At 50.2% G+C, this 27,476-nt stretch overlaps 2 protein-coding genes and 1 non-coding gene across 3 annotated transcripts in view; 1 reads left to right on the top strand and 2 right to left on the bottom strand.

The window, feature by feature from the left end:
- The window catches only part of HS1BP3 (HCLS1 binding protein 3), a 53,400-nt gene extending 46,894 nt beyond the window's left edge, over positions 1-6,506 (bottom strand). Inside the window, exons 1-2 of the mRNA XM_075750524.1 lie at positions 6,271-6,506; positions 925-1,090 (exon numbers count right to left, since the gene is read on the bottom strand). Of these exons, the coding sequence (XP_075606639.1) occupies positions 925-1,090; positions 6,271-6,311 (207 nt within the window). The 5' untranslated portion in view covers positions 6,312-6,506. The remainder of the gene's footprint in view (positions 1-924; positions 1,091-6,270) is intronic.
- Positions 6,507-6,516: 10 nt separating this feature from the next.
- On the bottom strand, positions 6,517-6,598 carry TRNAS-AGA (transfer RNA serine (anticodon AGA)). The gene has a single exon. It is a non-coding gene; the product is annotated as a tRNA-Ser (tRNA).
- Positions 6,599-22,744: 16,146 nt separating this feature from the next.
- Positions 22,745-27,028, top strand: GDF7 (growth differentiation factor 7). The gene is made up of 2 exons (XM_075750523.1): positions 22,745-23,151; positions 25,652-27,028. Exons 1-2 carry the CDS (start codon positions 22,815-22,817, stop codon positions 26,572-26,574), a joined length of 1,260 nt encoding a protein of 419 aa, XP_075606638.1. The 5' UTR covers positions 22,745-22,814; the 3' UTR covers positions 26,575-27,028.
- Positions 27,029-27,476: the final 448 nt, after the last annotated feature.

Here is a 27,476-nt window from a genome sequence, read left to right as displayed (position 1 = left end):
TCTGCAAATCAGACTGTGTAAATATCCAGTTATCAGCTGTCTCATACAGAGTATGAGTTACATTAGGGCTAATGATCTACCAGGTAACCACGCGCTCATATCACTCCGATTACCCCCAAAACATCTGAAAAGAGCAGATGTTCACAGCATGCAACAGGGTGCTTTCCCTTAGAGCCCCTTTAGAGTCAATGGACAGGGAAACACACTTCTTGGGAATGGTTCAGCAGACAGCTAAATCAGATCACATGAAATGTACCCTAAATGCACTTTTTTCCATCGACTCAATAGACAGGCACAGGTGAGGCAGCTCAAGGGACATGCAAATGATATAGATGACTTAAAACAAGTGAAATGAATCTCATGTCCTACGTTTTCAAATCTTTACTCTGCAGGTATCATGAAAAAGACAATCCAACTCAATAATGTTTTATACGGACACTTGTAAAACTCTTTTACTAAGGATTTTAAAAACCATATCAAGCCTAATAGATCAAGGCTAATCCGTCAAGGCTAACCTACTGCAAGGTTAATTACTCTTATTGCTCCACATGATTCTCTCTCCATACAAGTAAACTATTACATATTTATGTACCAAGTCCCAGTACTGATACATATATCAGAGTAACTAATTTTGTAGCAGGACTTATAAAAAGCTTGATTGGTTTCTATTTGTTGACCCATAATCAAAATGCCTTAAAGGCAACAACAAACAGGTAAAATTGCTTTGAGCTCTGGAATAAAAATTTCAATTAAAATATTATAATATTCCTATTGCAGGAACGGTACAGACTGCATTGTCCTACCAAGGACCTTGACCCACAGAGACTGTGATGACAAAGCATCTGCTACATCAGGACCAAAATAATCAAAGCTGATTAAGAAAGAAAAAAATTATTATTAATGCAGCACTGATTACACATTTACCATAAATTGAACTACATCTTCAGGCTTGTGCTTTGCTGATTTGAAGACAGCCAGTCGGGTAACAACAACAATGTGATACTCTACGTGGCCAGACATCATCTTCCCATGGATTTCCTGGTATTCTGGCACTGACAAATCCAGTCCCGTGTCTGTATTCTGAATTTGCCTAGGGAAGAAAACACACACAGAGTTCAGGCATCGGCATGAAGACTTTTAACTGACCCTCTCCAAGGATCCAGCTCAAAGCTCAAGAAAGTCAGTTTAAAGACTCCTATTTCAGCAGGACACCTACCCCAGCACTGTTCCTACTCTGCAACAATACCAAGTTGGACACGGCCTGCTTCCCATATTCTATCCCAGAGCACTTGTCACTGGCCACTGCAGACAAAATGCCAGGAACATAGTATTTCTGGGAACAGAAGATGGGGATTCATTCAGAACAGCGCTTCACTCACAGGAGTTGAAGGTGCTGTCCTACCCAGCAGGGCAGATGAGAAGACCCCACGATCTCTCATCACGGCTTGTTTTGAAGCAAAGGTCTACTCATTACAATTCACACCAAGCCCTATCCACCTCTCCTTTGTCTTAGGACATCCCTAGGAATGGCAAAGACAATAGTGGAAAGAGGCCACAAAAGGAAGAAGGAGCTTGCTTGAATAAAGGCTTGTAAGAGCCAGCCAGGGAATTAGGTTAAAGCCTAAAATACAGAGAGAAGTTGCTGGAGCAGACTGCTGGGCCAATCACACAGTTTCTGTCTGTGGAGGTCCTCGAGGAATATTAGACAAACACCTATCAGGACTGAGCAATTTAAAGGAGTACATGATCTCTCTGAGCAGCCTTCTGGTCTGACTGATAGTCTTGTTGCCAAATAGCAGAAAGGGTACATTAGCTAAAGTATTGCCGCTTTCCCACAGAAAATCCCTCTGGAAACAAAATTACCTGTCCTATCATACCCAGTTAAAGTAGACAAAGATTCACAGCATTAACCTCTGAGAGCTGCCAAGAGTCAGAACCAGCCATGGCTCCTCTTGGAGGAAAATGCAACAAGGGCACTACTGCTGCAGCTTACTTAACACATTTTCTTCTCCTGCCAGCTTCAGATCCACTGAACCATGGTGTTATCTTCCCTCTGGATTCCCAACCAAGGAATTATTTATGACATTTTTGCAAGAGGAATGCCAGGATCATATTATAATGCTCAAGCATCAAGAGTAAGACCGAGCAGCTGTTTTTGTGGCACAAGAGAACAGTGTGTTTAATGAAACAAACAGTCTGTTTCAGTAGACTGGAGACCAAAACAGTGATCCTTTCCCCAGTTACCCCTGTGCCAAGCCACCACACCCTCACTGCTCCTGTCATTGGAACCAAGTACCCTGCCAGAATCAGAAAGTTTATCATCCAGAGCATTGAATACTCTCTGAACACGTCGACTGCGTCCTTTGTATGTGTGAGAGTTTTTTAATGAAATCAGGAGGGACTGTTTAAAAAAACAATTTTCTTTTCATTAAACATTTTTGCTTTTTTTTTTTTTTTTTTTAACCCTAGTTGTATAGGGAACATCAAGTCCCATCTTCCTTGGATTTCCTGTAGATTGCAGAGGTGTCTTGCAGAATTCTTGCCTCTTTCTTTAGGAAATTTAGATTCATTAACACAGGTGCCCTTCACCTAAGGATACATGAGGCGTATGAACTTAAAACACACTTTAAAGAGGTTTAAACAATCTTGTTTCCAACAAAGTTTCAAAAGACTCCTCTCATCATGTTAAAACTTGACCAATTCTTTTGAAACTTGAGTTTTCCCAAGAAGGCAACCTCTGAATTTCCAATGCAAAACTGGATAAAAAGCTTTTGAAAGAGAGTATCTCAAGAGTTCTCTATAAATCAGATAGCAACGAACAAGGGCACAGGCCCAATTTTGCACCCAATCGTCTTTGCAAGCCATGTTTAAAACATTAGGGCTTTAACAACAGCTCTACCATCAACAAGATTTTATACTAGGTACCTGAATGCTATTCTGTTTGCTCCGATTCTGATCTCACTTTCTGCCAGCCCAGGACTTGACTTTACACTAACAGACAAAATTTTGGTCTCAGTTACACGTTGTTGGGCTGTAAATAGAATCAATAGTGCTTATGTACAAATACATAGGTGCCTGGCCTTCACACAGCAGTCTGTTGAACCCGTAAGTTACAGTCATTATCTGGAGTGTTGCCTTCTGCAGTGGCAGTCAAAATACTGGCTCAAAGGACAGCTGGCAGTAAAATCAGCTGGATCTGGGTTTTTCAGAACATACCTGCAGCAGAGGAAATGCTCTCCAGATGTGCGGTTACTTAAAAGTTGTGACCGCAGCTATGACAGCAAACAAGTCTGTCAGCTGGTACTCTGGAGTGATTTATTTCTGTTAATACTGCCACAGACAGAGTATAAATGACAAATTAACCTGCTTTTCACCTCTGATGTAAAAAAAAAAGAAAAACCACCAGAAAACCATCCTTCCTGAATGGCCTTATTTAGCTTAAAACACCAACCGCATATAGATGCACTGAGATGAAACAACAACTTCACTGTAAGAGCTGCTGCATCAAAGAGTCCTAAAAATGTCATGAAGTTAATAAGTACCTTACCTACACCCAGAGTTTTTCTTTTAAAGTTGCTAAAAGTCTCTGCTAAAATGACTGTAATGGAAAGCTATTAGCTGGAGGGGGAATAGCTACATTTTTGTTTGTTTGCTTTATACTTTGTGATCCCTTTCATTATCATCCCTTACACAAAACCAAACCACTATTTCCACTATTATCTCTTCCATAGCAACAAGATTGTGTGTTTTTTTAAATATAAAAATGATTCTAAATGAACAGAAATCAGCAGGGAGGCTGAGACAGATACAGTGTAATATCCGAAGCTCATATTAGTTCTTGTAACGCCTTAGTTTCAAAATAAGCAGCCCCCAGTGTTTCGATTCCTTCCACACTGTTATTGTTGTTATTCAAATCGAAGCAGCACCTACAACTCCCAAGACAGAATATAGTTTCATTGCATTTTTCACATCAAACACAATTATTTTTACACTAGTAGCTTTAAAAAAAGAAGTAAAAGGAGAAAGCTGGTTGTTTAAATTGGACACAGAGGTTTACTGCTTCTACTCCTTATTTAAAACTAGCTTGTGTATCTCTAAGTTACACTTTTGTATACAATGCAGACAGTGCAGGGGAGATTGGGGCACATGGTTAACTTTCCTAAAACACAACGAGACCATTCATACGAGTAACACTGTGCTGGCACAATCAGATCAGGCAGGAGTGGCACTGGATGGAGGAAGGGGAGACTATATAAAGGCCAGCTGAACAGAGCAGCTTCCACAGTTTTCCATTCCTGTCTTTTGATTTGCTAAAATGTAGAGGCTTTGTGCTTTAATTAATCTGTTTTCTGTGCTGAAAGGCCAAGATGGGAGAGTGGGAAAATAGCCATTGCTAAGCAAGAAAGCAAAGTAAGGGATGCAGGCGCTGTGACTGGAGAAACTTTATTCCAGTGCCTGTGAGGTCAGGAGAGCGGACTCTGTACTTTTTGCCATGATAAAGTCAGCATGATCAGCAGCACCAAGCTCCAACAGCTCTCTTCCTTCCATGAGCGACCTCAAAAGGGACCAAACTCTGATGACCCAGGTCATACTAAAGGGAGAAACAACTTGTACAACTAGTTTATTCACTAAAAGAAGGCAAAATATCAGACACAAATTAGCCAGCAAACGTTTTTATTTCCCTGTATAGTCTAACTACAAGTATACAGATTATTATTAATTTATACTACCATAGCAACCAGGAACCCTATTCCCAAAACCAGTATGTATAAAGAGGGAAAAAGATCACAACTATACAGCTATCAGAGAATCATAGAATGGTTTGGGTTGGAAGGGACCTCAAAGATCATCTAGTTCCAACCCCCCTGCCAGGGGCAGGGACACCCTCCACCAGACCAGGATGCCCAAAGCCTCATCTCACAAGACAGAAAATATATTCACTTGCTAAAGCCTTAATCCCACACCTACATATATATCCAGTATTATCACTGAAAGCATTCCACTACCAGTGGGACAATTTGCAAGTGTTAAAGTCTATTGACTGTAAAATAAATCCAGGTGTTCGCATTTCCTTTTCCAAGGCTAAACCTAATATAAAGACAGTTCTACAAAATGTGTGAGTTAAGTCACATACGTTTGAAGGTTCAAGGCCACTGCTCAAAAGGAAGTCAGGTCCTGACACAGCCAAATATTTAAGGATTAAAATAAGGGCTTTGAAGTTAACATGATTGAAATAGTTGCTACTTATGTCCTAGGAGGTCGATGTGTGAGGCAAGATCTTGCTGAATTAACACTTATGTTTCTCATGTCACATGTGATAGGGAACTGCTTTCATGTGGTCTCAAATATTTCATGGGGGCAAAAAAATGAGAGAGATGTCTCCATCATTTCTCTATAAAGATGGCCACAAGCATTTTTATCTTGAGGCGTTTCTCTTGAAGGTTCATTTGCCACATCGCGGAAAATACAGGTTTTAAAAATTCAATGTAACTGAAAACAGTGCCGCTGCACCCACCTAGGGCATGGCTTCAAGAAGTGGGAAAACAGAAGAAACTTATTTTGCCCATCCCTGGCCTAACTTCAAGCCCAACAAGCTCTGCAGCCTGGTGGACAGGAGGGTCGGGGTGCAGGGGTCAGCTGAAGGCACTGCCAACACCACGCCTCAAAGATGTCGGTTTACACTTCAGGAAGAATTTTAAATTCCTTCCGACCTGCCTTGAAATATCAACAAGGAAAATACGTTTCCAGAGGGTGGGAGCACAAGTCACATCCTCAGCTGTGTCCATGCAGAAGGGAAAAGACCCTGAGTTACCACAGGAGGAAAGGACTCAACGGCCAGCGTTACACAGGATGGGCGAGATGACAACTGCGATCTCTCCCGGCTGTGAAGTGCCACGTAACTCGTGGAACCCCACAACGCCGAAGTGTCCCGGGGGCAAACCCACGCACCAGCAACCCGCCGCCCACCTCGGCCTCGCCTCAGCTCCGCCACACCTCAGCGTCTCCTCAGCGCCCACCGCCCCTCGGCCTCCCCTCGGCCTCGCCTCAGCTCCGCCACCTCCCTCAGCCTCCCCTCGGCGCCCGCCCCGGGGTCCCCGTGAGGCGCCGCCCGCCGCGCTCCTTCCCTTCCCCGGGACGCGGGGACGGCTGCGCGGGCCCTGTCCCGCGAAGGGAAGGCCGCGACGGGCGGCTCCGCGGCGGCAGCGCCCAGAGCGGCTGGCGAAGTTGAGGCGGGCGGCGGGGTCGCCGCTCGTTGCCCCTCCACGGTACCTGGTGGTGACCAGCACGGCGGGCGCCGGGCTGTGCTGCATGGCGCGGGGAGCAGCTCCGGATCGGCGCCGGCCCGGTCTGAGAGGCCGCGTCCGGCGGTCACGGGGTCCCGCCTCTCTTCCCTCGGGCTGGCAGCGGCCGCCCTGCCGGATGTTTGCTGGCGGGCGGCTTTGGTGCAAAACTGTCGCTAGGAAGAGCGGGGGAAGAAAACGTCCGAGCCGGGAGAGAAAAAAAGGAAACGAGGGTCGTAGTCGGCAGGATTCGAACCTGCGCGGGGAGACCCCAATGGATTTCTAGTCCATCGCCTTAACCACTCGGCCACGACTACACCGACGGGCGACTGTCTTGGCGCGGAAGCTCCACTAATTCACCCTCCCGTCTCTTTCTTTTCTTCCTTACGGGAGCAAAACATTTCCCCGGTGACATCCGTGTGCCCTCCCCCTAACTGGAAATAGCTTGTACCCCTCTATCTGCCTTGAAATAACCGGCACGATGCTGTTCGAGAGCGTTAGCTTCAGTAAAAACCAGCCCGGTGCCTGGGCGCCTCCTCCGCGGCAGCCCTTTGCCCTCCGCCGGGGCAAAGAGCGCAGCCGGGTGCCGGGTGCTGCAAACCCCCGCTGCCCGGGCGTAGGGGTGCTCCGACCTGCTGTTTGCTCCAACCTTTATTTTGGAAAGAAAGCAGCAAGCAGCTGCTCCCTCTGCTGCCCCTCTCTGACACCCACGGCTGGCCTGGGGAGCCCTGCTTCCTTTTCGTGCTTCTGGGTGCTGGTTCTTTTGTTTTGGTGGTGTTTTTGTTTGTTTGTTTGTTTTTTGTTTTTTTCTTCCCCCTCGGTGCTTCTCTGCACGGGTGTGCAAAACTTCTGCAGGGAAGCACCGAGAAAAAAAACTTCGTACCGAGCACGGCTTTCTGCTGTCTGCTGCTCATGCTTCAATATCACAGCAGAAAGCTAAGGAGATGCTGGGGAATATTAGAAGAGCAATAGAAACCAGCTGCATCAGTGCAGCTGCCCCCTGAACAGGCTCTGCACCCCAAGTGGGTATGCAGTGGGGTCCAGGGGTCCCCCCCAGAGAAGAGCAGCCCCTAAAAGAGGACCTGGTGAGTGTATTAGGGCTTTTCATCCTGGAAAGAAACAGCTGGAGGAGTTGGGGGTGTGATGGAAGTCTGTAAAAATCAAGAGTGATCCAAAGGTGGCAGATGGAGAAAGATCTTTTGCTGCTTCTGCTGAAACAAGAAGTCTGGAGCATAAAACTCAAACAGAAAAGGGAGACTTCATAAGTGGAGCTCCTTCCTACATCCTGGTTGTTTTCTCTCCCTGGCTATTGCCACTGGAAACCTTTTGTTAAGCAGAGCGTAAATACCACCACACAGCTGCAGCCCTCCTGGCACAGGAATCGCGGTTGCCAGAATTGCTGCAAACCACTGGAAAATGCTTTTGAATTGTTCTCATGTGGCCTCTGAAGGGTTAAAAACTCTGGACTGGAGTTTCTGAAAGCATAAGTATATCCTAAACAGTTATATGTCTAAATGAATTACTTCTCTAATGGTATTTTTATCCTCGGTTGGCTTCCTGGATAATCCAATTTATTCAGATAGTAACAAGGAGTAAGCAGCTGGCAGTTTGCTGCCTGAGACAGCAAAAATAGAGCAGGACCTGAGCCACGGGCCCCCACTAAGGCAGTGCTCGTCGCGCTCTCTGAGCAGTGTCTATCCAAATGTCACCGAGTGCCTGTGAAGATGCTTCAAAAACTGGGGCTTTTCTCCCCAGAGAGAAGTGTCTGCTCAGCCCAGTATGCTGCTGGGCTCTGTCTTTGACCCGGAGAGGTTGTGTGCGCTATCTTGGTATGTGTGTGGAGAAGTCCAAGAACTGCCCATTTTTCTGATTTCTTAGCAAGTCTCATCATATGTGGCATTTTTATAACTACACAGCCTGTATCATCGAAAGCATCATGTGTCTGGAAAATAAAACAAATGCCTCCATTTTTCTAATCTCTGAAGTTGTGGGAAGAGTCAATTGACTTACCCATGACATTAGGGTAGGGTCTTTAATCAGGTGGTGACTGTGCGGAGTGCATTTCTGAGTGAATCTTGGGAGAAAAAGGTGGAAAAAAAATCAAACCTGCCAGAAGAAAATTCTAATATGCTGCTAGAGCTGTCTGTTGGACCTGAGCAAAAATCTTGCCTTTTTCAGAAGCAACCTCCCAGAATATTTGGAGTTTAATTCCCATGTTGCTTTGGATGCTACATAGAAATTTTCTTCCACTGAACTAATTTTTTTTCTTTTTTTTTTTTTTTTTTTCTGGCAGAAAAGAGCACATCGATGAGCTTTGGCCAGATCCTGCACCCAGGCCATCAGGCACAGTGGTGCTGATCATCAGTGTAGCTGATCATCAGTTGGAGATGTGCAGAGGAAGGCTTATGGGAGGATGTGCAGCAAATCTGAGAACCAATACCAGTAACAAGCAGCACTAATAAAGTTATTATTTTCTACCAATATTTAAGTTACCCTCAGCTGCTCCTCTCACCCTCATGGACCTCCCTTGCCTCAGTTCGGTTGTGTATGAGCAAAGGAAAGAGGAAGAAATTCTCTGAAGTTTAAGGGCTCTTTTCTTTGGGACTGCTGGCTTTTTTCCTGCCTCTTAACTCTCCAGTGTTGACTGGTTTAGTAGGTTGGTTTGTTTATTTTTATCCATTCTTTTTTTTTTTTCCCCTTCCTTTCTGTACCCTCAACAAACTGAATCAAGCTATTCATGCAGTCAGTATTCAGTAGCCTAAAGTATGCATAGCTGCAGCATCTCTGTAACAAAACTATTAATGAATTTGCATAGAAGAACTGCTCATATACAATGCCCTGGTTTTTTACTGCAGGTACATGTGGTACTTTGCTAGAGCCTCAGTGGTTTCTGACTATATGAGGCAAGGTCAAAACTGACTGCTCCAAGTAGAAGAAGATGCTGAAAGCAAAGCAGGCCAGTCTGATTTCAGTCAAAGGCCTCTAGAACGTGAAGAAGAATGAATGGGAGACAAGTAATTAAGCTCAGTAGGTGGTTGAAGGATCTTAATTTGTGTTCAAGATGTCTGAGCATTGGGCAGTGCCCATTTAAGAGGAGCTCTTGCTGACAGACAGTGTCATCCTGAAAACCTAAAATAGTAGCCTCCAGACCATGGGCATAATGGAGAAGCCAGGTTTTAAACAAAGAATTTAAGGAGAGATACATTAAACCTCCATAACTGGTGTAGCCATTTCATGAGTTAAGTGGCTGTTTCAGTTTTCACCATCATTAAAAAATTTTTAGATGTCATTATTTCACAGAAATAAAAGGAAAATGTGATGAGTTATTTTCAGAACTCAAAACTCAGACACCTAATGCAGGTAAATTCCAACTGCAATACAGTATCCTGATAAATCTGATGATTTTGGGACACCTTTTGAACATTTGGGTTCAGTAATACACTTCTGCTGATCTGGGAGCACCCACTATGTAATCACCTGATGGCCTGTGCCCTGAGCTGACTTCCACGGGATAAACCCCTTCTTGTCACACTGAAGTAGTTTAGATTTTCTCTGTGTCTAGTGGGTTATCACTCTGTGTTATCAAACAAGCACTATCTTGCCTCAGCGCAACTGTGTCCGGCACTGGCAGGGCTCTCTCAGAGCAGAGGGCCTCTGGAGCGGCTGGTGAGTGAGTTAATACCATAATTCCCCACCCCCCCCTTCACTAAATATGTCTTAGGGACCAAAAATGGTTTCTACTCTCCTTCCACAGTACCTATCGCTCTTCTACCTGCTGACTGCACACGCAGGAGCAGGTCCCGCAGGTGTTCCCTTCAACACAAGGAGAAGCTCCGAAAAGCTGTGTAGCGGGGAAGGGGGTGGGATGCTACCCTGTGCTCTATGCCTGAGCTCCTATCACAGGCGTCCAACGAGGCATGCATCCCCCGTCACCCTGCATCTCTCCCACATCAAACCTCTGCCCTTCAGCGTCACAGATCAAGAAGACCCTGTTTTGAACCGCCTTCCAAAACCCTGCTCCCAGGAAGTGTAGATATTACAGACCCAATGCCTCAGACACCCAGTTAATCGTGACTTCAGCTCAGGGCAGGTGACCATCAGTGCTGTTTGCCTCTGGACTTATTTTTTTGTCCACTAGAGAGCACTCAAAGACAACCTATAGAGTAGGGACGTGTTGCTGGTGCTAACTGCAACCCCAGCTGTGTGTCACCCTTTGGGAGCCAAGTGCCCAGCTCCTGTCCGGCACCGTTTTCTTGCACAGGCAATCCCACTGACTCCAGTCGAACCCTCAGCTCATGCTCAAAACCTGACTCTGGGACCAGTTACACTGGGATTTTCCACAGATACTACAGCATTTGCAGTTAGTGCTGATGTTTGTATTTACTTTTAATACACAGTTTTACTCTCAATAGCTAAACTGTAGGAGACTTACACTGATACACAACCCAGAGGAGTTTTCTCAGCCACCTGCCGCAACATGAAGAAGGTTGTGAGGGACCAAGTGAGGGTGGGCTGAAAAAGGGGGAGAAGTAAGAAATGCTAAAGGTTAGAAATCAGCAGCCTACAGCTACTGTTCTTCATAACCTCTCTCTGTACCTGGCACAGGGCTTTTCTGCCAGAGAATAGATCATTCTTCATCCACTGACCTGGGGCAGGACAGGCAAGGAGATACAAAGAGAAATTATTTCCCTCCCCAGCACTCAGAAAAGGGCACAAACATATTGGTTCTTTACCAGCCACAACTCAAAAACTCTTCGCTTGGCCCTCCCTGTGGTGACCTGAAAAACACATGAAAGAGGTTTTTGCAAGGACTTGGGCAAGCTCAGATGGCTCAGGAGCTGGGCAGTGGCTGCAGAGCTTATGATCTGACACCTGTGAGATAGCCAGGTCCTCTGCAGAGCTTATGGTCCCATGCCTGTGAGATAACTGACAACCAGGTCCTGGCCTCCTTGGGGAACGGCTTGGTGCCAAATTGGGGACCCGTTTGGTGAGCAGGCAATGGGAAACACCGGCGGCGAGGAGTGTGTTGGAGGGCAGCTGTAGCACCTGAGAGGTGAAGGGGATGGTCCTCCCTGTCCCTTCCGCTCTGTCTGGGACATGGAAGAAGAGGGTTTGCACCAGGTAGCCTTGTTCACCACGTGTGCTGGAGGACTGCCCACCAGCCATCTTCTGCAGGCCCTGAGTTCCCACAAAGGGTTAAAGTGAGGAAGAAAAACCTCCCAAAGCCTGTTAAAATATTGAGTGATTTGTGGCTGGGGTCTGTCCATTCTGTTCATTCAGTTCGATGCCAACGGACTGCAGCCCTACAGCTCGATCCCTCTCCGTTCCCCGTGAGGGCACAGGGGGACAGGAGGTCTCCATCAGGGCCAGGGTATGACCTCATGAACTTGTCCAAGGGTCATGTCTGTCTCCTGGCCACTGAGCAAGAACCAGCTCCCACAGCACGGCATCCCTGCTTGGGTGTGATTCTTGGCAGCTTGTGGATTTGCTTTTCATCTCCCCCAAGACAGCAGGCGAAAAACAGTGACCTTATAAGCCCAGGGGGAGTTGTCCACCAAATTTTGAATCCCTGGCAGAGGACTCTGCCTGTAATCATGGCAGAATGAGGAGAAATCAGAGCCCTGCTTAGGGTATAGTAAAAAAAAGGTGTGAAAAAAAGCAAGGGCAGAGGAATGTACTTTAAAACAAAATAAATTGGCTATGAAAACGCAGTTTAAAAGCTGAACGTGAAACCTTTTTTTCAGCCTTGATTCATATAGGGAGAAATACAATATTATTTAATTACTGAAAAAGGCTGCACTAGGGTAATAGGATTCCAGTGAGATGACCAGTCACTTTATCACTCCTACCACTATTTGTTTTCAGATGACAATTACAAAACCCAGATGTGAACCACTAGGAGATTTTATTTTAGGACTGGGCTTCTCTGTGAGTTTCAAAGGTAGCCAAAATGGTAGATTTAAAGTTCGCTCTTGTTATATGATGTGGTAAGACTGTTGATAGCTTGTCAAGGCAGTCTTTTAATCTACACACCTCCTAAACTCAGGATAGATTTATTATGAGGAGAGGAGAGTTATATTGCTGTTCTTCATTATGCCTCTTGCTTCCCCCCCCCCCCCCCCCCCCCTTAAACAGTTAACCTGTAATATGATGAGCCACATGTCAGGAATAATCTAGTAGAAACCATAGGTAATCCCTGCTGAAAGATAAACCTGGCTCTTGACCTGCTGCAGCCCCAGAATTAAAATTCCACCTCTCTTAAGTTTGGGGGTCCTAGGTAAATCATGGATAAATTTCATGGTAGCCAGTGAAGAAGAAAAGATGAGATTTCTGGGTTTGCCCCAGTTTAATAAAACCAAGCCTTACAATACTGAAAATTGTCCATATTATTCAAAACCACAACTACAGTAGATAGATATAGTAGACTTATCTTTCCAAAGACAAAGGGTAGTTTTGGGGTAGTTGGCTCTTACATAGGCGCAATGAAAAAAGTACTTCCACAGGTCAAGGAAGGGTGAAGGCACAGTCAGTTATCGCACAAGTTTCCAGGCAGGCTTCAAAATATGTTGCCAAGTTTTTCAAGTACATCTTCACCACACACCTGACCTAAGTTGTTGCCCAAGGGTTTTACCTTGGTTTCCCTCCCTCCCTCCCATCAAATGAGCTCTGGAGGTGCTTATGTCTGTGCTAATTTATTTGGTTGGAGATAAACAAGAGCCCAAGGTCTGCTTGGCTTTGGTGCTGGCTGCTGGTTGTTCATTACCTGCGTGAAATGTGGAGATGACTCCATTTATGAAGACCCTGCCTGCAGGAGTAAGAAAAGGCTGAGGTTCATGGAGACCTAGGCTCCTCTACTGAACTACCCATCATAACGCGGTTCGAGCCAGTTGAGTTAGAGCTGGTCAGATTTTGTTCCTGGATTTCTTTTTAAAAATTAGGAAACTTTTCAGGGACATTGTTGGAACAATTCCTCCATTTTATGAGTGATTCTAGACCTGACTGAAATTCTCCCAAATGGAAAAATTTCAACTTTTTGAATTAGCAAGAAAAAGAGAAGGAGGTGGGAGGCGAAAAGGTGTTAGTATGCTATTCTTCAGCATCTCTTCCTAAAAAAAGAAGGTGTATGCAATTGCTCTGTCTGTCACTCCATGTGTCTGCCAGTCTAAGTGTCTGCTCCCTGCCTAATAACGTTATAGTAACCCGATGGCCAATTTTAACCACATACAACAGAAGAGGAGATGGCTGGACAACGTTCAGCTCCTCCAACTATTGTGAAAACCTGGCAGCTCAATAGGTGAGAGGCCGGCATTTGTGTCCCTCTAAGGGAAAGACTGAAGCATAAGCTCGGCAGGTACCTGTTTGGTTTGGCTTGCCAGTAGGTCAGTCACTTCTCGTGAACATCCAGTGTGGGATGGAACTATAAGGGAAGTACAATACAGATATTTTGGTAAATTGAGTTGCATTAGTTCTGCTGCTCTGTTTTAAATTCAGGATAACTAATTTGACAGATTGTAGGAGGGAGACATTACCATGACCCAAACATTTCTTGGTGACAGCAAGCCAGGATAGAGTCACCCAGTTGTCCAAGGAGATCTGAAAGTATGCCTCTGTATCGTAGTGTGACCAGTACAACCTGTCTCATTAACCAGTCATTCATACACAGCAGTAGTAGGAAGGTGAATATCTCTTCAGGTCATAGAATCACAGAATTCACAGTTTGGGTTGGAAGGGACATTAAAGATCATCTAGTTCCACCCCCCACTAAACCAGGTAGCCCAAAGCCCCACCCAACCTGGCTTTGAACATTTCCAGGGATGGGGCATCCACAGCTTCTCTGGCCAACCTGTTCCAGTGCTTCACCAGCCTCACAGTGAAGAATTTCTTCCTAATATCTAATCTAAATCTGCCCTCTTTCAGTTTAAAGCCATTACCCCTTGTCCTATCAATGCTATTTAATCCAGGAACTGAGTTTTGCTCGCAGATGTTTTGCAACAAACATTTTAAGTCAGATGCTCTGACTCTTACTTAGAAGGTGGCTGGCAGTCAGTCTCTGAGTTTCACCAGGTCATGCACATGGGCTTCTGAAATCTGTGGTTTTTAATGAAGATATTAGTGGTTGCTATCATAAAGGTGTAGTAAAGCAGTAACAGTTTTCCTATCCAGTTACACACAGTGAGATTATTCCTGCTTAAAATTCAATTTTGACCTGCTCAGCATCTTCCTCTGTGCTGATCTGGTAGACTTGCTTTGTAGTCAATGAAGAAAAGGGTGTTTCTGGGACACATTTCTGGGAGCACTAGGATCTGTTTCAGGTGCTCACTTCAAGACATGATGATTTGTGTTCTAAAAATGCCCACTTTTCTCCAGTGGCTATAGGGGGAATGAAGCAACTGTCTTCTCTTGGAAACAGACTGGGCTTTAGGGTTTTTTTCCCTTCTGCATGTGGTGAGTATTTGTGCATCACTTTGTTTTTATATATATATATAAAAAATTATAATTTATTATTGTTATTTAACACCTCCTTGTTCCAAGTGCAAAGGGCTTGTTAGCAAACAGGCAGCTGCCTACCAGACATTTTGTTTCATACAGGAGCCAGTCATATCAAATCATTTTAAGCTTTGCTTTCCTTCTGGGCACAGAGTGAGGAGCCCAAAATGGCATGTTTTGACTTACTAACCTGGTGGGATCAACATGTGAACCGCAGAAACAGGCAGAGCTCCCCATACACTGCTGAAGTGACCCACACACAGTGGTGTGCTCTTCAAGGATTTCTTTAATATCAGCAAGTCCCATCTTACATATTTTTTTCTTCTCATAAGGGAAAGTGCTTTGCTCAGGTGCTAAAATAGGCACCTGGGGTCTCTGTGCAGGCTGCAGGGCACCCAAGACATCCACATGGTGCTGGCAGATGAGGCAGAAGGTGTTAGGACAGTCCCCTGTCTTTTGTGAGGCAGCAGCTGGAGGTCCAGATGTCTCAGGTGGCACCAGATGCTCACGTTTAAGCATCTGAGATAGTCTCAGGTGCCTGAACCTGCACGTGAGTGTTTGGGCAGGTAGGAACAAGCAGGTGGGCAAGGCAAAGCCAGATTGCCTGCATCAAATATTAAAGGCAGAAATGTATGTTCCCTAAATACGGATGCCCGCACAGCCCACATCAACTTGCAAACTCTGCAAAGAGCTGTAGATAGACAGTTGTAACATATTAGGAAAGCAAGAGTGTTGCTAGTAGGGCATTTGACATCCCATCCAGTAATGTGTATCAAATGCTTCATCCACGCAGCTGTCAGTGCCCAGAGGCCTGCCTTTAACTTTAGTGGGAGCACTAAATAAATGTGCAGGGAACACAGGATTTAATATACTGCACATATCTCCTCTTAATACATCTATCTAGGCAAAAATATGCGGGCAAAAATCTTGTTCTGAGTTAAATAGCAAAACTATGCAAAGGACCCTTAAGCAATATGTGATTTCCTCATTTTATTAACTTGCGAGCTCTTTGAGACAGAGTTGGAGCAATGCAAAATAAGATGGAGCTTCACCTGGTACACCTATAGTAAGAGCTCTGTAACAGCTGATCCTGCAACTCTTACACACTCAGAAATCCCTCTGACAGCATGGCACAAAGAAGAAGGGATGTGCCCACACAATGTATTCCTGTTCACAGCCAATTTTCCATCTCCCTCTTATGCACGGTACATACTTATGCTGGGCTGCTTTACGTATGTTTTACAGCCTAAGGGGAGAGAAACCAGAGTATCTTCCAAACTGCTAGTGCCTTCCACATGTCATCTGTGCAGCGGGAAAGGGAGGCTTGCTGCTATAAGTCCCTTCGCCAGGAGATGGTGCTCCTGCCCTGGGAGTGATCCCTCCCTGCACGTCGGGACACCCCCCGGTACTCCGCTTTCTGCTGGTGCTGGGTCCCACTGCAGCCACCCAGCTGAGGTGGGTCGGGATGGCCTTGTGGGATGGTTTCTTCTCCTCTGAGCTTCCCATGCTACTCAACAGCTGAAGGAGAAAGAGGCCCGGGGTATGAAATGTCTACAAAAAAAAGTTGGAAGAGGCAAGATGGAAAAGGAAAGCAGAAGTTGTAGGGTTAAAATACAGAACTGGACAGGAGGCCAGTGGTGATAAAAAGTGGTTTATGAGCTGCTCAGTTTGCCCCATGGTCTATGCTGGTCTCTGTGGGGCCTTTTAGGTGAAGCATCTCTCCTAACTGCCAGGTGCCCAGTCCAAATCACCTGCATTCCCTCCATCACAGAAGGACATACTGCCCTGGCAAGAAGATCAGAAAGACACAGTCTCTGAGGGAAGTGATCCGGACCGTGAAAAGCTGACATCAAACAGGATTTTGGACCACATCCTTTTCCCCACCCAGACACCCACTTTCTTCCATAACTCCTCCTCCTCCCAGCCCGGCACAGCGGCAGGCAGAGAGGAGTGAAGGGGGCTGGGATGCAGCTGGGGTGATGGCAGGTCTGCTCTCGCCCTCTGCATGCTTCAGCTGACCCCGTGGCTTGTCGGTGTCCTCAGAGTAACTGTCAAAGAAACCAAAGTTGATACCTCAAGCTAGGTACCTTGCGTTGTTAGCTGCACTTAGGTAGGATGCATCCACCTGTTGATTCCTGCACAAGGTGATGATCCCAAAAGGGAGGGAAATCAGTTCTTGGGGAAAGGACTTTCTTTGCCAGACCTCTGTCATCGTGGTGAGTTGTTGGGCTGGCCTTAAGGACTTGAGAGTTTAGCTCCATTTGGCTGGTCTACAGCAGAAAACAAAAGCCCTTGGTTTTGGTACAGAGAAATTCTCTGTCTCAAGCGGCAGAGAATTGAGGATGACACAACAGCCGTGAGCATTGGTGGCTCGGAGGGATGGGGAGCGGGCAGAGAAGGGGTCTCCTGGGAGTAGCTGGGAATGGATAGATCGGGGTGAAGTACTGTGTGCATTGGTCCCTTTCCGACACTCCTTTGGGTGCCCGCTGGCAGACGCTCTCCCAGCCAGGTCTCCCTTTCAGGATTGACTGATACCTCCCAAATCTGAGGAGCCTTTGCAATGGGGCTGGGAGCTGGAGGACAAGAAGTTGGGGAGAAACACAATAATCTGGGAGACAGATGAGAGAAAAAGGGACTGAGTGGAGGTCAAAGGGTGAAATATGTAAAAATACGGAAGCATGGAGCAGAGCTTGAGGAGAGCTGTAGGAGAGGACTTCCCCCAGTGACATCTCACCTGGACAGCCAGGGGTGGGGAGGCAGCTGTGGTCTTTCTGCAGAGGAAGACCAAAACCTCTGTAACAGCTGTCTTACCTGGGCTCCTTGGTTAACACTGTGGGAATCACCTTCTGGAGGTACGGCTCTCCGTAACTATTGATGGGAGGAAAGTGATTAGTTAGTCTGAGACAGAAGCCAAAATGAAGCAAGGTGAATCCTACCCCTTCCAATTGGACGCTAGCCTAGACTACCACCTTAAGGACACTTGGGTTGAGTCATCACCCCGACTCTGCATCTGTGGTGTAGTGCACTGGCAGATGACCTGCTGACTCTACACTTTTCAAAAAGCAAATGGGCTTTTTAAAAAATTGTCTGAGCACTCAACTGTGCTTTGACTTGCTATCTTCAGGTGGCTTATGCCAGACCCTGTCGACCAGATGCTGAATAGGACAACTTCCCCCACGGGAATGGAAAGTCTAATCCAAGAAGCTTTTATGTTTCCAGAAGGATTGAACTCTCTGCAAAGCTTTTCCATAAGTCTCCTGTCCCTTAGCTATAGTGTTCAAATAGACCGTGATGTGAGACAAGCATAGCTTTAGACATCCAGATTGCGGTGATGTTAAGGTCTCTGGGCCTGAAGGAAGCAGCCCTATGGGGTCTTTGAATCATCTGATGTTTCACGCATGGACTTTGTACCTTGATTTGTCTTATCTTCCCTGGTTATCCCTGTGCAGACAATCCGGGAGAATTCAGCTTGGCTTCAGTTTAAGTAAGTTTTGGAAGGAGTTGCTGGAAGATTTGGAAAGAAAATGATGTTGTTGCTTGCTTACTTGCTGAGCTGGCCTTGCCATCACTTGTAGCCATCTCGCTAGAAGACATTCGTTAAGTGAAACCACAAGAGACTTCTTGTGTGGTAACTACATGAAAACATATTCTTCCAAATAACCACTAGCATCAATATTCTGACCGCTCTGAACTTGCTCAAGACTTGCAAATTTGGTTGAGTCTCACTGGCTTAGCTAATGGAAACAGCCACAAACACCTCCAGTTTTAAGTGTGGAGGGGGCTTGTCACTGCAGTTTATTTTTATTCCATCAAAAAGTGCTGATGACAGGAAAGGTGAACATCTGTGGAGGTACAGGGCTGTGGGAACGTGGCTATGACACCAGGTACATGGTTATTGCTTGAGGATTTCCTTTCTACCTCAGTTTCCTTCTTTGAGAAGTGGTCTTCCACAGCTGGTGGGGTTTGGTTAAATCAAATACCCCCTTATTTCCTTTGCTGAAGAGCATCTGCAGGGCAGCCCCTCTCTGGCAGGCAAGAGTCCCAGGCTGGCACCTTGCCCACAGTTACAAAAGAGGATGCAACCATGGTGGAGTCCACCCTGCCCAGGACTCAACTCCATGCATGGAAATGAATCTGTGCTCCGTACACAAAGATTCCCAACCACCATGGACGATGCAGGAGGGCAAGCAGGACAGTGCTGGGAATCAAGAGAAGGAATGGAGGGAGGGAGACTGCAACAGAGGGGACAAGCCCAAGTCTCAGCCAGGCAGGAATGATGTCTTCCTCGTCCTGAAGGAATGAGCATTCAAAAAATGTTCCTAGTGAAAAAAACCAGGCTTAGAGAGCTGACTGACCCCTTCTTTCCAAAAACCCACCTAGAAGGGCCTGTTGGTGAAGGAAGGGAGAGACCGTGGTGGGACACGGTGTGAGCTGTTAAGGTATGGGAATGAGGATCCCTCCCTGGCATACAGCCATTGGTTTCATATTATTCGGGACAGGTTCTTAGGGAAAAATTAGAGGCAAATGTGGCCCTTCATCTTCATCTTAGGTTCTGGCAGACTTCTGGTTCGTTTAATACTTAGCGGACAGGGTGACAGGACAGTCTCAGAACTGTGTTTTTCAGTCTGTGCTGGAGGTACCCAGAGGATTTGTAAGTGTAAGAGCAAAGAGAGATGGAGCAAGTGAGCAGGGCTGGAGCCAGCATCACCACGTTGGTTGAGGGCCACCATGGGCAGGAGGACATCACTGTACTCACAGCAATGGGGAGTGCCCTCAAGAGGAGCAAGTCTATTTGCTGGTGAAGCCAAACGGACATAAAATCTCCCTTGGTTATATGGGTGTTTTTTCTATATAAACTTGCTAATTGAGTTGTAAAATAAAACTGCAGCTTTTCCTCTCCAATTTCTGCTGCTGCAGCAGCGTGCTAATTTGGTTTTGGAAGGGGGCTGGTAGAAGGTGGCTCTTTGCCAGCGTGAAATTATGCGCAAAAGGTTTGCACTGGGAGAGAAGGGAGCCTGTCCTCGGAGCAGGGAAGGGCTGGGGGCAGGAGCTGCCGTGCCGCTGCATAGGGCTGGGGCGGCTTGGGAAGGTCCTGCAGCTGGACTGGGCTGGGCTGATGGAAATTCAAGAAAGCCCAAAAGGGTTTAGATGAAGCTGCAATGGAGAACAGATGGGAAACTCAGCGCTCATGCACCTCAGTAGACACTGTGTGGTTGAGAGGATGGGCTGCAGGATTTCACGACTCCCCTCCGGCACAGCCAGGCAGGAGTTGCTCCTTGGGTCTGTGTACCCTTGTGTGTGTGTGTACCCATGTGTGTGTGCATGTGTGTGCGTGCGTGTGCACCAGCTGGTGAGGACATGTGTGACTGGTGCGTGCAGACATGTGTGTACGTGTCGCTCGGGGTTGTGTGGGTATGTGCGTGCCTGTGTTTGGGTCTCCACACAGGCGGTGAGGACAGGGATCTGGCTCTCATCACCCAGCAACACACGGCTCCGCCACGGGGACGGCTGTGCATGGGGACGGCTGTGCACGGCGACGAGGATGGTGTGGTACGAACCGCTGTGGAGGAACCTACTGTTCAGCTCTGCTAGCTTGCACCAAGCAGGCAGTTGGCCCTGCTGTCCACACTGGGGGCTGAGGACTGGTACCAGGGTGAAAAAGTTAGGGGGAAAGAAAAAACAGGGGCCACAGCCGGCTGTTGTATCAATATCATTTTAATTTTTAAAAGATACATGGAAAAAATGCAGCGACAGTTCCAATTCTCAGGAATTTGGAGAAGCCTGGGGTTCCTCACGTGTGGGAGGTACACGCACCCAAAACGTGGGACGATGTACAGACCCGAGTGGCCCGGGGCAGGGCCTGCACTCACCTTTTTTACACCTTTCACTGTTTCCCATGCAAGTGGCTGCACAAGAGGAATCCAGGCAGGAGGCTCCAGAAACGGTTGCAAGAAGCCCAGAGGTTTATGGATGGACTTCTCTGCCCATTTTCTGTAGCTCAGCAGTCCTTCCCATCTATCAACCCATCCTTCCATCCTGCCACTGTTTTGCTCCCTTCCTTGGGGAGGGGAGCACTGCTGTACCCCACAGCGGGGGCACAGGGGAGCAGAGAGTCCCAGTCCGGGGCACGGATCCAGAGACGGGACTGGGATGTGCAGGACAGGACAGGGAATTTCAGGCTTCCCATCTTCGAAAAAAGGCTTCCCTGAGTGCTCAGCCCTGCTGCCGCCTGCGCCGGTGCTGTGGGGGCACCCAGCCGGGGTCCCAGCACCCTGCCCGGGGGGAGCAGGGCGTCTGGGGAGTGGAAGGTCTTATTGGATGCTTTTTTTTTTTTTTTTTTTTTAAAGTGACCTTTAGTGTCTGAACAGCATCAGGCTGGATTTAATAAGGGGGTGACAGAAGAAAAACAGTTAATGAAGCCTTCTTCTGCCGGCCCTTCTTCTGCCTCCTGCCCCAGCCAGGTGAGGGCTCCCAGTGGCCACGAATTACTGGTCGGGTGGTGCCAACGGCACCGTGCAAGGCCCCGTGCAAACCGTGCAAAGTGTGCAAACACTGTGCGAGCCATGCAAACGCCATGCAAAGGCCGTGCAAGCCCCGTGCGAACCGTGCAAATGCCGCGCAAGGTGCTGTGCGAGGTGTGCGAGGCGTGCAAATGGCTTGGGGCCAGGTCATCCTGCGCCGCATGGGACGGGGATTTCTGAGGACGTTGTCACGGGAGCTGCCTCCGTGGCTTGGCGCTATGTGTACGTACTGAGCAACTCCGCTGGCTGGCATTAGAAACCCGCTCGCGATATTGTGACAAAGCACCTGTAAAATTACAGCAGAAAGAAATCTGAGAGGCTGCAGTGACAAATGCTCGTGAGAAGCGATTGTTTGGGGGGGGGGGGGGAGAGGGAAAAAAAACCCCTGTGCTTGTTTTGGCGAAATATCTACATTCCTTCAAATAAATCATCGCAGCACTTGTTTTTGTATTTGCGGAGAAATCGCAACAGACATAACCAGGGACTTAAGAGACTTGAAATAACATCCTAGTAAATACCCCACTTTGTTATTTTAATCGAGACCCAAGGAAACATCTGAATTTTACCAAGGAAACCCTCTCTGCAAGGCAAAACATTAGCCCGCAGCCCGGCCGGGGCTTTGTTTTGCTCCGGTGTCGGTCTCCCGGGGCGGAATTACCGGGGCTGATGGAGGCGCGGAGCAGCGCGGAGCAGCGCGGAGCAGCGCGGAGCCCGGGCCCCCGGGGCCGCCCCGCAGCGGGTCGCTCCGCGCTCCCCCGGCCGCTCCCGGCCCGACCTCGCCGCCCGGTACCACCCCCGCGGGGACAGCGGGGTCCTCCTACACCGGGGCGGGGGTCCCCCCTCCTAAATAGCGGTGGGGTGTCCCCCTCCAATATGGGGCGCGGGGTCCCGTCCAAAACGCGGGGTGTCGGTTCCTCGCTCCAAAACAGAGCCGGGGCTGCCCCGTCTCCAGTATGGGACCGGGGTCCCCCTGTCAAAATACGGGGTGGCGGGTGCCCCCCCCCCCAGGGTGAAGGTTCTCCCTCCAGTATGGGGTGGGGGGTTCCCTGACAGAAATACGAGCTCCCTGCAAATAGAGGTGGCGGTGCCCCCCCTCCAATCCGGGACCCAGGGCCGGCCTCCACAATAAGAGTTGCCCCCCCCCCCAAAAAAAACCAAAATAAGGCCACGGTGACCCCCGCAACAGGGGGCTACGGGACGGAGGTTCCCCCTCCAAACAGGGGTGCGGGGGCCCCCACCGGGGTCGCAGGTGCCCCCTGCACCGGGGCCCCGGGGGGGGGGGGGGGGGCCCGGCCGGGGGGGGGGGGGGGGGGGGTGTCTCACCTGCGGGCGGAGGCGGGGCGGGGGCCGGGGCGCGGGCGGCGCTTCGGCGGGGAGGGGCGAGCGGCCGGCAGGGGGCGCTTCGGCGGCGGCGGGCGGCGGCGGCGGCAGCGGCGGCGGCGGCGGCGGCGGGCGAAGACGATGTTCAAAAGCGGGCGGGGAGCGGCGGCGGCAGCAGCACAGCGCCGAGCACCGGGCCGCCGCCATGCGCCTCCGCGCCGCCGCCGCCGCCCTCTGCCTCTGCCTGCTGGGCGCCTGCCGCCTCCGCCGCGGGCTGGAGGCCGCCGCCGTGCGCGGCCCGTCGGCGGCCGCTCCCCAGCGACCCTCGGCAGCCGCGCCTTCCTCCTCCTCCGCCTCCTCCTCCTCCTCCTCCGCCGCCGCCTCCCCCTTCTCCTCCCCGCCGCGGAGGGACGGGGCTCTCCGCAACGGCACCGTGGTGCCGCACCACTACATGGTGGCCCTCTACCAACGCCTGGCCGCCCGCCGCGCTCCCGGCCGCCGCGCCGACACGGTGACGGGCTTCGCGGAGCGGGAGCGCAGCGGTGAGTGCGGGACGCGCGTCCCTCCGCGCAGCGCAACGCCCGCAGTGGGACAGGGGAACCGGGACGGGCTGCCCCGCCGGGCCCCGCCGTTGGGCGGGAGGGATGGGGATGGGGCTTCTGCACGGGTTTGGGGATGGAGACGGGGTCGTGCATTACTTTGAGCGTGTAAGGACGTGGTTGTACACGGGGATGGAGCTTGCACGTTGATCTGAGCACGGGGTTGTGCCTGGGCTGGGGTTGGGGCTGGGGCTGTGCATGGGGCTGGGGCTTGGGGGTTGGTTGGGGAATGGGGTTGTGCACTGGTTTGAGCACGGGTGGTTGCGTGGAGCGGTGATGGGGTAGCAGTTGGAGATGGAGCTTGTGCAGTAGTTTAACGGGGGTGAGGCTGTGCATGAGTTTGAGCATGGGAATGGGGATGAGGACAGGGGTGGGGATGGGGCTGTGCGTGGGCATGGGGTTGGACTTGCGATGGGGATAGCAAAGGAGCTGGAGAAAAGTGTTGCCGGTGCAGATAAGTATGAGTCTGTGCATGAGCGTGGGGTCGGGGATGGTGATGGGGTTTGCACACGCAGTCGGGGTCGAGGGTGGCTTTGGGGGCTGGAGATACTGTTGGGAACGGGGTGCAAGTTGCAGCCCAGCCGAGACAGGGCGGGCAGGGGTGCGGGCAAGCTCTCGGGATCCCCCGCCACCTGATGCGCTGCCCGGCGCAGTATGGGGACAGCTTCACCGAGCAGCATCCCTGGGGCCGGGAGGCAGAAGCCCCGCCAGAGCCTTTGCACCCGAAAAAGTCCGTGGGGCACCGCGACGGGACGGGACGGGGAGGGAGCGCGGCCGCGCTCCCTCCCCGTCCCGTCCCGTCGCGGTGCCCCGTGTGGGGCGGCTCAGCCCCGGGCTGCCGCGGTGCTCCGGAGCCGGCTGAGCTCGGCATCGCGGTCCCCTTCTCCCTCTTCCTCCTCCTTTGGCCCCTTCATACCCACGGATCTAATGATAATAATCAAATAAACACATATACGCACTTAACGATATATTATTATATATGCGTGTATATACACACACACATTGGGACCTGCTGGCGAAGTTAGCTCGGCTGGGAAAAAAAAAATAAAAAAGAATCCCGATCGAATAAAATGAAGAGACAAACTGAAAAGCAGCCCCTGCTCCTCCCTCCCCCCCCCCCCCCCCCCCCCCCCGTGCCTGTCGCCGGCTGCCCCGGGGTGGGAGAGCGGCGGGGCTGGGGGTGCGGAGCCCCCCGCACCCCCCGCACCCCGTCCCCAAACCCAGCAGGAGCCGTATCCTGCCGGCAGCTTTTGCAGGGAGCTTTTTGCTGAAAGCTGGTGGGGAAACGTCGGGGGAGCGAGACGGGACGGGGGGAGGATGCTCCGATGGGAGAGTGGGCAGTGCCCGGCTTGGGAGAGCGGGGGGAAAACTGTGCACAGGTCCTGGGAAGTTTCAGCACAAAACGAAAGCAGATAAACTGTTCAAAGGGATCTCCTTATCTGCTCCTCACAGATCTGCTTTTGAAATAATAATAATAATAATAGTAATAATAATAATAATAATAATAATAATAGCAAATGACAGGGAGAAAAATCTTTCCTACCTGGCGGGCAGTGCAGGCTGCAGCCCGGCGGCGCTGCCCGTGGGAGAGGGCTGCGGTGTGGAGGTGTCGGGCAGGGGTCTGCCAGCAGTGGGTCAGGGGATTCAGGCACGGCGGTAACGTTTGCAGCGTGCCCAGCTCAGGTTTCTTTTTAGAGAACAGGAAAATAAAAAACAACCCTCCCAGAACTCATTCATCTCTTCTCCCCAACCCCACCTCCTCTGTTTGGTTTTTTTTTTTGTTTAATTCACATCGAGTATGTTTAATCACTGCCAGAAACTGCGCGAGTCTGTGTTTGGGCTTTGGATCCACCAAAATAGCGACAAATTCAATCTGGGCTCACTTTCAGCTTCTGGAAGTGCCTCTATCAGATGCCCTGTGGCACAGCATCTGCATCCCTGATGGGTGTGCCTGCAAGGGAAAATAAGATTTTTCACGGCATTTAACTTGGGGGGGGGGGGGGGGGCAGAAAAAATCGGTGATAACCTGCTGCTTGGGGATGGTTCAGGTGGGGCTTTCTGTGGCAAAACAATGATGCCGGATAGTGATGCAGTTGGGGCACTGAAACACCCAGGAGGAGGCAGAGAAGTCACCTGGGGACGTGGGGAAGAGCGCTGATGAGAATGCACTTGCTTGGAGAGATTTCTCCCTCTCTCCTCGCCTTCTCCTCCCCATTTTTTTTCCATGTCTCCAGCCAGGGTGATGCTCCTGGCCACAGGGCACACAGGCTGTGTCCCCGCTGGGATGCTCTGCGTGCCTTGCTGCAAGGCGATGATCTCCCCTGTTAGCTCTGTGTCCCTTGTGCCTCCATAATGAGAGCTTGGCTTCAGCTTACTCAGTTTTTATTTTTTAATTTTCCTTTGTTGTTGTTTTTTTTTTATTTTTTTGTTTTATCTCTTCCAGATGCCTCCCCGTCTGCCCCCGAGCAGCGGTACCTCTTCGACATCTCCAGCCTGCCCGAGACGGAGGAGGTGACAGGCGCAGAGCTGCGGGTTCTGCGTTCCCTCCCAGAAAACCAGAGCTTGGCCCTGTCCCCCGAAGGCACCTTCCACCACCTCCTCCTCTCCACCTGCCCAAGCCGGGAGGGTGAGGAGCCCCAGCTGCTGGACTCCAGGGCTGCAGACATTTTAGATGCAGGCTCCTCCAGATGGGAGGTGTTTGATGTCTGGGAAGCCCTGCGGGATTGGAGGGAGAGATCTCCCTCCAGCAAGCTGCTGTGCTTCCTGCTGAGGATCGTCTCGGATCAGTCAGGACGGCTCCTGCCCCCCCGGCAGCTGGGGTTCAGCAAGCCCCGGCCGCAGCCCCACGAGCAAGCCCTGCTCGTGGCCTTCTCCCGCACCCAGAGGAAGGAGAACCTCTTCAAGGAGATCCGGGATAAGATCAAGGCTCTGGGCAGCCCCCCCTTCCTGGGGCCCCCTGATCCTGGCCAGGAGGCGTACCCCAAGCGGAGGAAGAGACGGACCACCATCGCCGCCCGGTCTGGGGGCAGAGGCCACGGGAAGAAGGCAAAGACCCGCTGCAGCAGGAAGCCCCTGCACGTGAACTTCAAGGAGCTGGGCTGGGACGACTGGATAATCGCCCCCCTGGATTACGAGGCGTATCACTGCGAGGGGGTCTGCGACTTCCCCCTGCGCTCTCACCTGGAGCCCACCAACCACGCCATCATCCAGACCCTGATGAACTCCATGGACCCGGAGTCCACCCCCCCCAGCTGCTGCGTGCCCTCCAAGCTCAGCCCCATCAGCATCCTCTACATAGACTCCGGGAACAATGTGGTTTACAAACAGTACGAGGACATGGTCGTGGAGACGTGTGGCTGCAGGTAGCAATTTCTGCAGCTCTCCCCCTCCTGCCTCCCTCCCTGTCCCGCCCAGCAGCCCTGCCCCATTTTATATATATAAATATAAATATATATATATAAAATATATATATACACACATACACATTTTGATGTGTGCCTTTCCAAAAGTCAAGCTCAGAGCAGGTGTCCCCTGCCTTCCCGGGGCCGCCCTGGGCATGAGCCCAGGAGAGATGGGGGATGCCCCTCCCAACAGCGAGGCTGCAGATTGGCCCCCCCTCAGACCCTCTCAAAGAAAGAGTGACCCCCACCACCCATGCCGGGTTTCCCGGGGCTCAGCCTGGAGTGTTGCGCTGCAGCGGGAGGGCAGGCTCATATCTGCCCCCATCTCCGTGCCTTTCCTGTTCTCCCCTGGGGAGGGGGGCACACAGCCTGGCAAAACCCCTGGGGGGTGCCTGCTCAGCCTCCAAGCTCTGCCTGACACGCTTCTTTCCCAAAGGTTCTGGAAAACGTCTGGCCAAAATTGTCTCGGGGGGGGGGGGGGATGACATGGGGGGGAAGGAGTGGTGCCTGCGGCAGAGGGGTCAGGCCAGCATCACCCCTCCGGCTGCAGCGATGGCGCGAAGGGGAGGTGGGAACGTTCTTTTCTTTAAGTAGTTTCTCTCGCTACCTTCAAATCGATGCCCTGGGTTTGTGGTGGGAAAAATGGGATCCTGGGGGAAGGTGAGGTGTGGAGAACCTGTGGTCACGGGGGGTTGAAATAATCGGGTCCAGGCCTGTTTGCACTGGGGAGAGATTTGTGAGTCTGCTGTTGGGGACAGGAAAGAAGGTCCCTGTAACTGGAGGCTGAAGCGAGAGTCAGGGCTGAAATCGAGTTGGTGCTCTCAACAGAGATGGGAACAGCCCTGGAAGGTGTTAGCTGGGGCTGCC

The sequence above is a fragment of the Balearica regulorum genome, chromosome 3 (assembly GCF_011004875.1).
Source record: "Balearica regulorum gibbericeps isolate bBalReg1 chromosome 3, bBalReg1.pri, whole genome shotgun sequence".
Classification (NCBI taxonomy): domain Eukaryota; kingdom Metazoa; phylum Chordata; class Aves; order Gruiformes; family Gruidae; genus Balearica; species Balearica regulorum.
Note: the sequence above shows the minus strand (reverse complement) of the source record. Positions and strands in the feature narration are given on the sequence as shown.

Coding starts and splice junctions, on each gene's coding strand:
- GDF7 (XM_075750523.1), top strand. CDS start 22,815: ATGCGCCTCCGCGCCGCCGCCGCCGCCCTCTGCCTCTGCCTGCTGGGC. Junction 23,152..25,651: donor CGCGGAGCGGGAGCGCAGCG/GTGAGTGCGGGA, acceptor TATCTCTTCCAG/ATGCCTCCCCGTCTGCCCCC.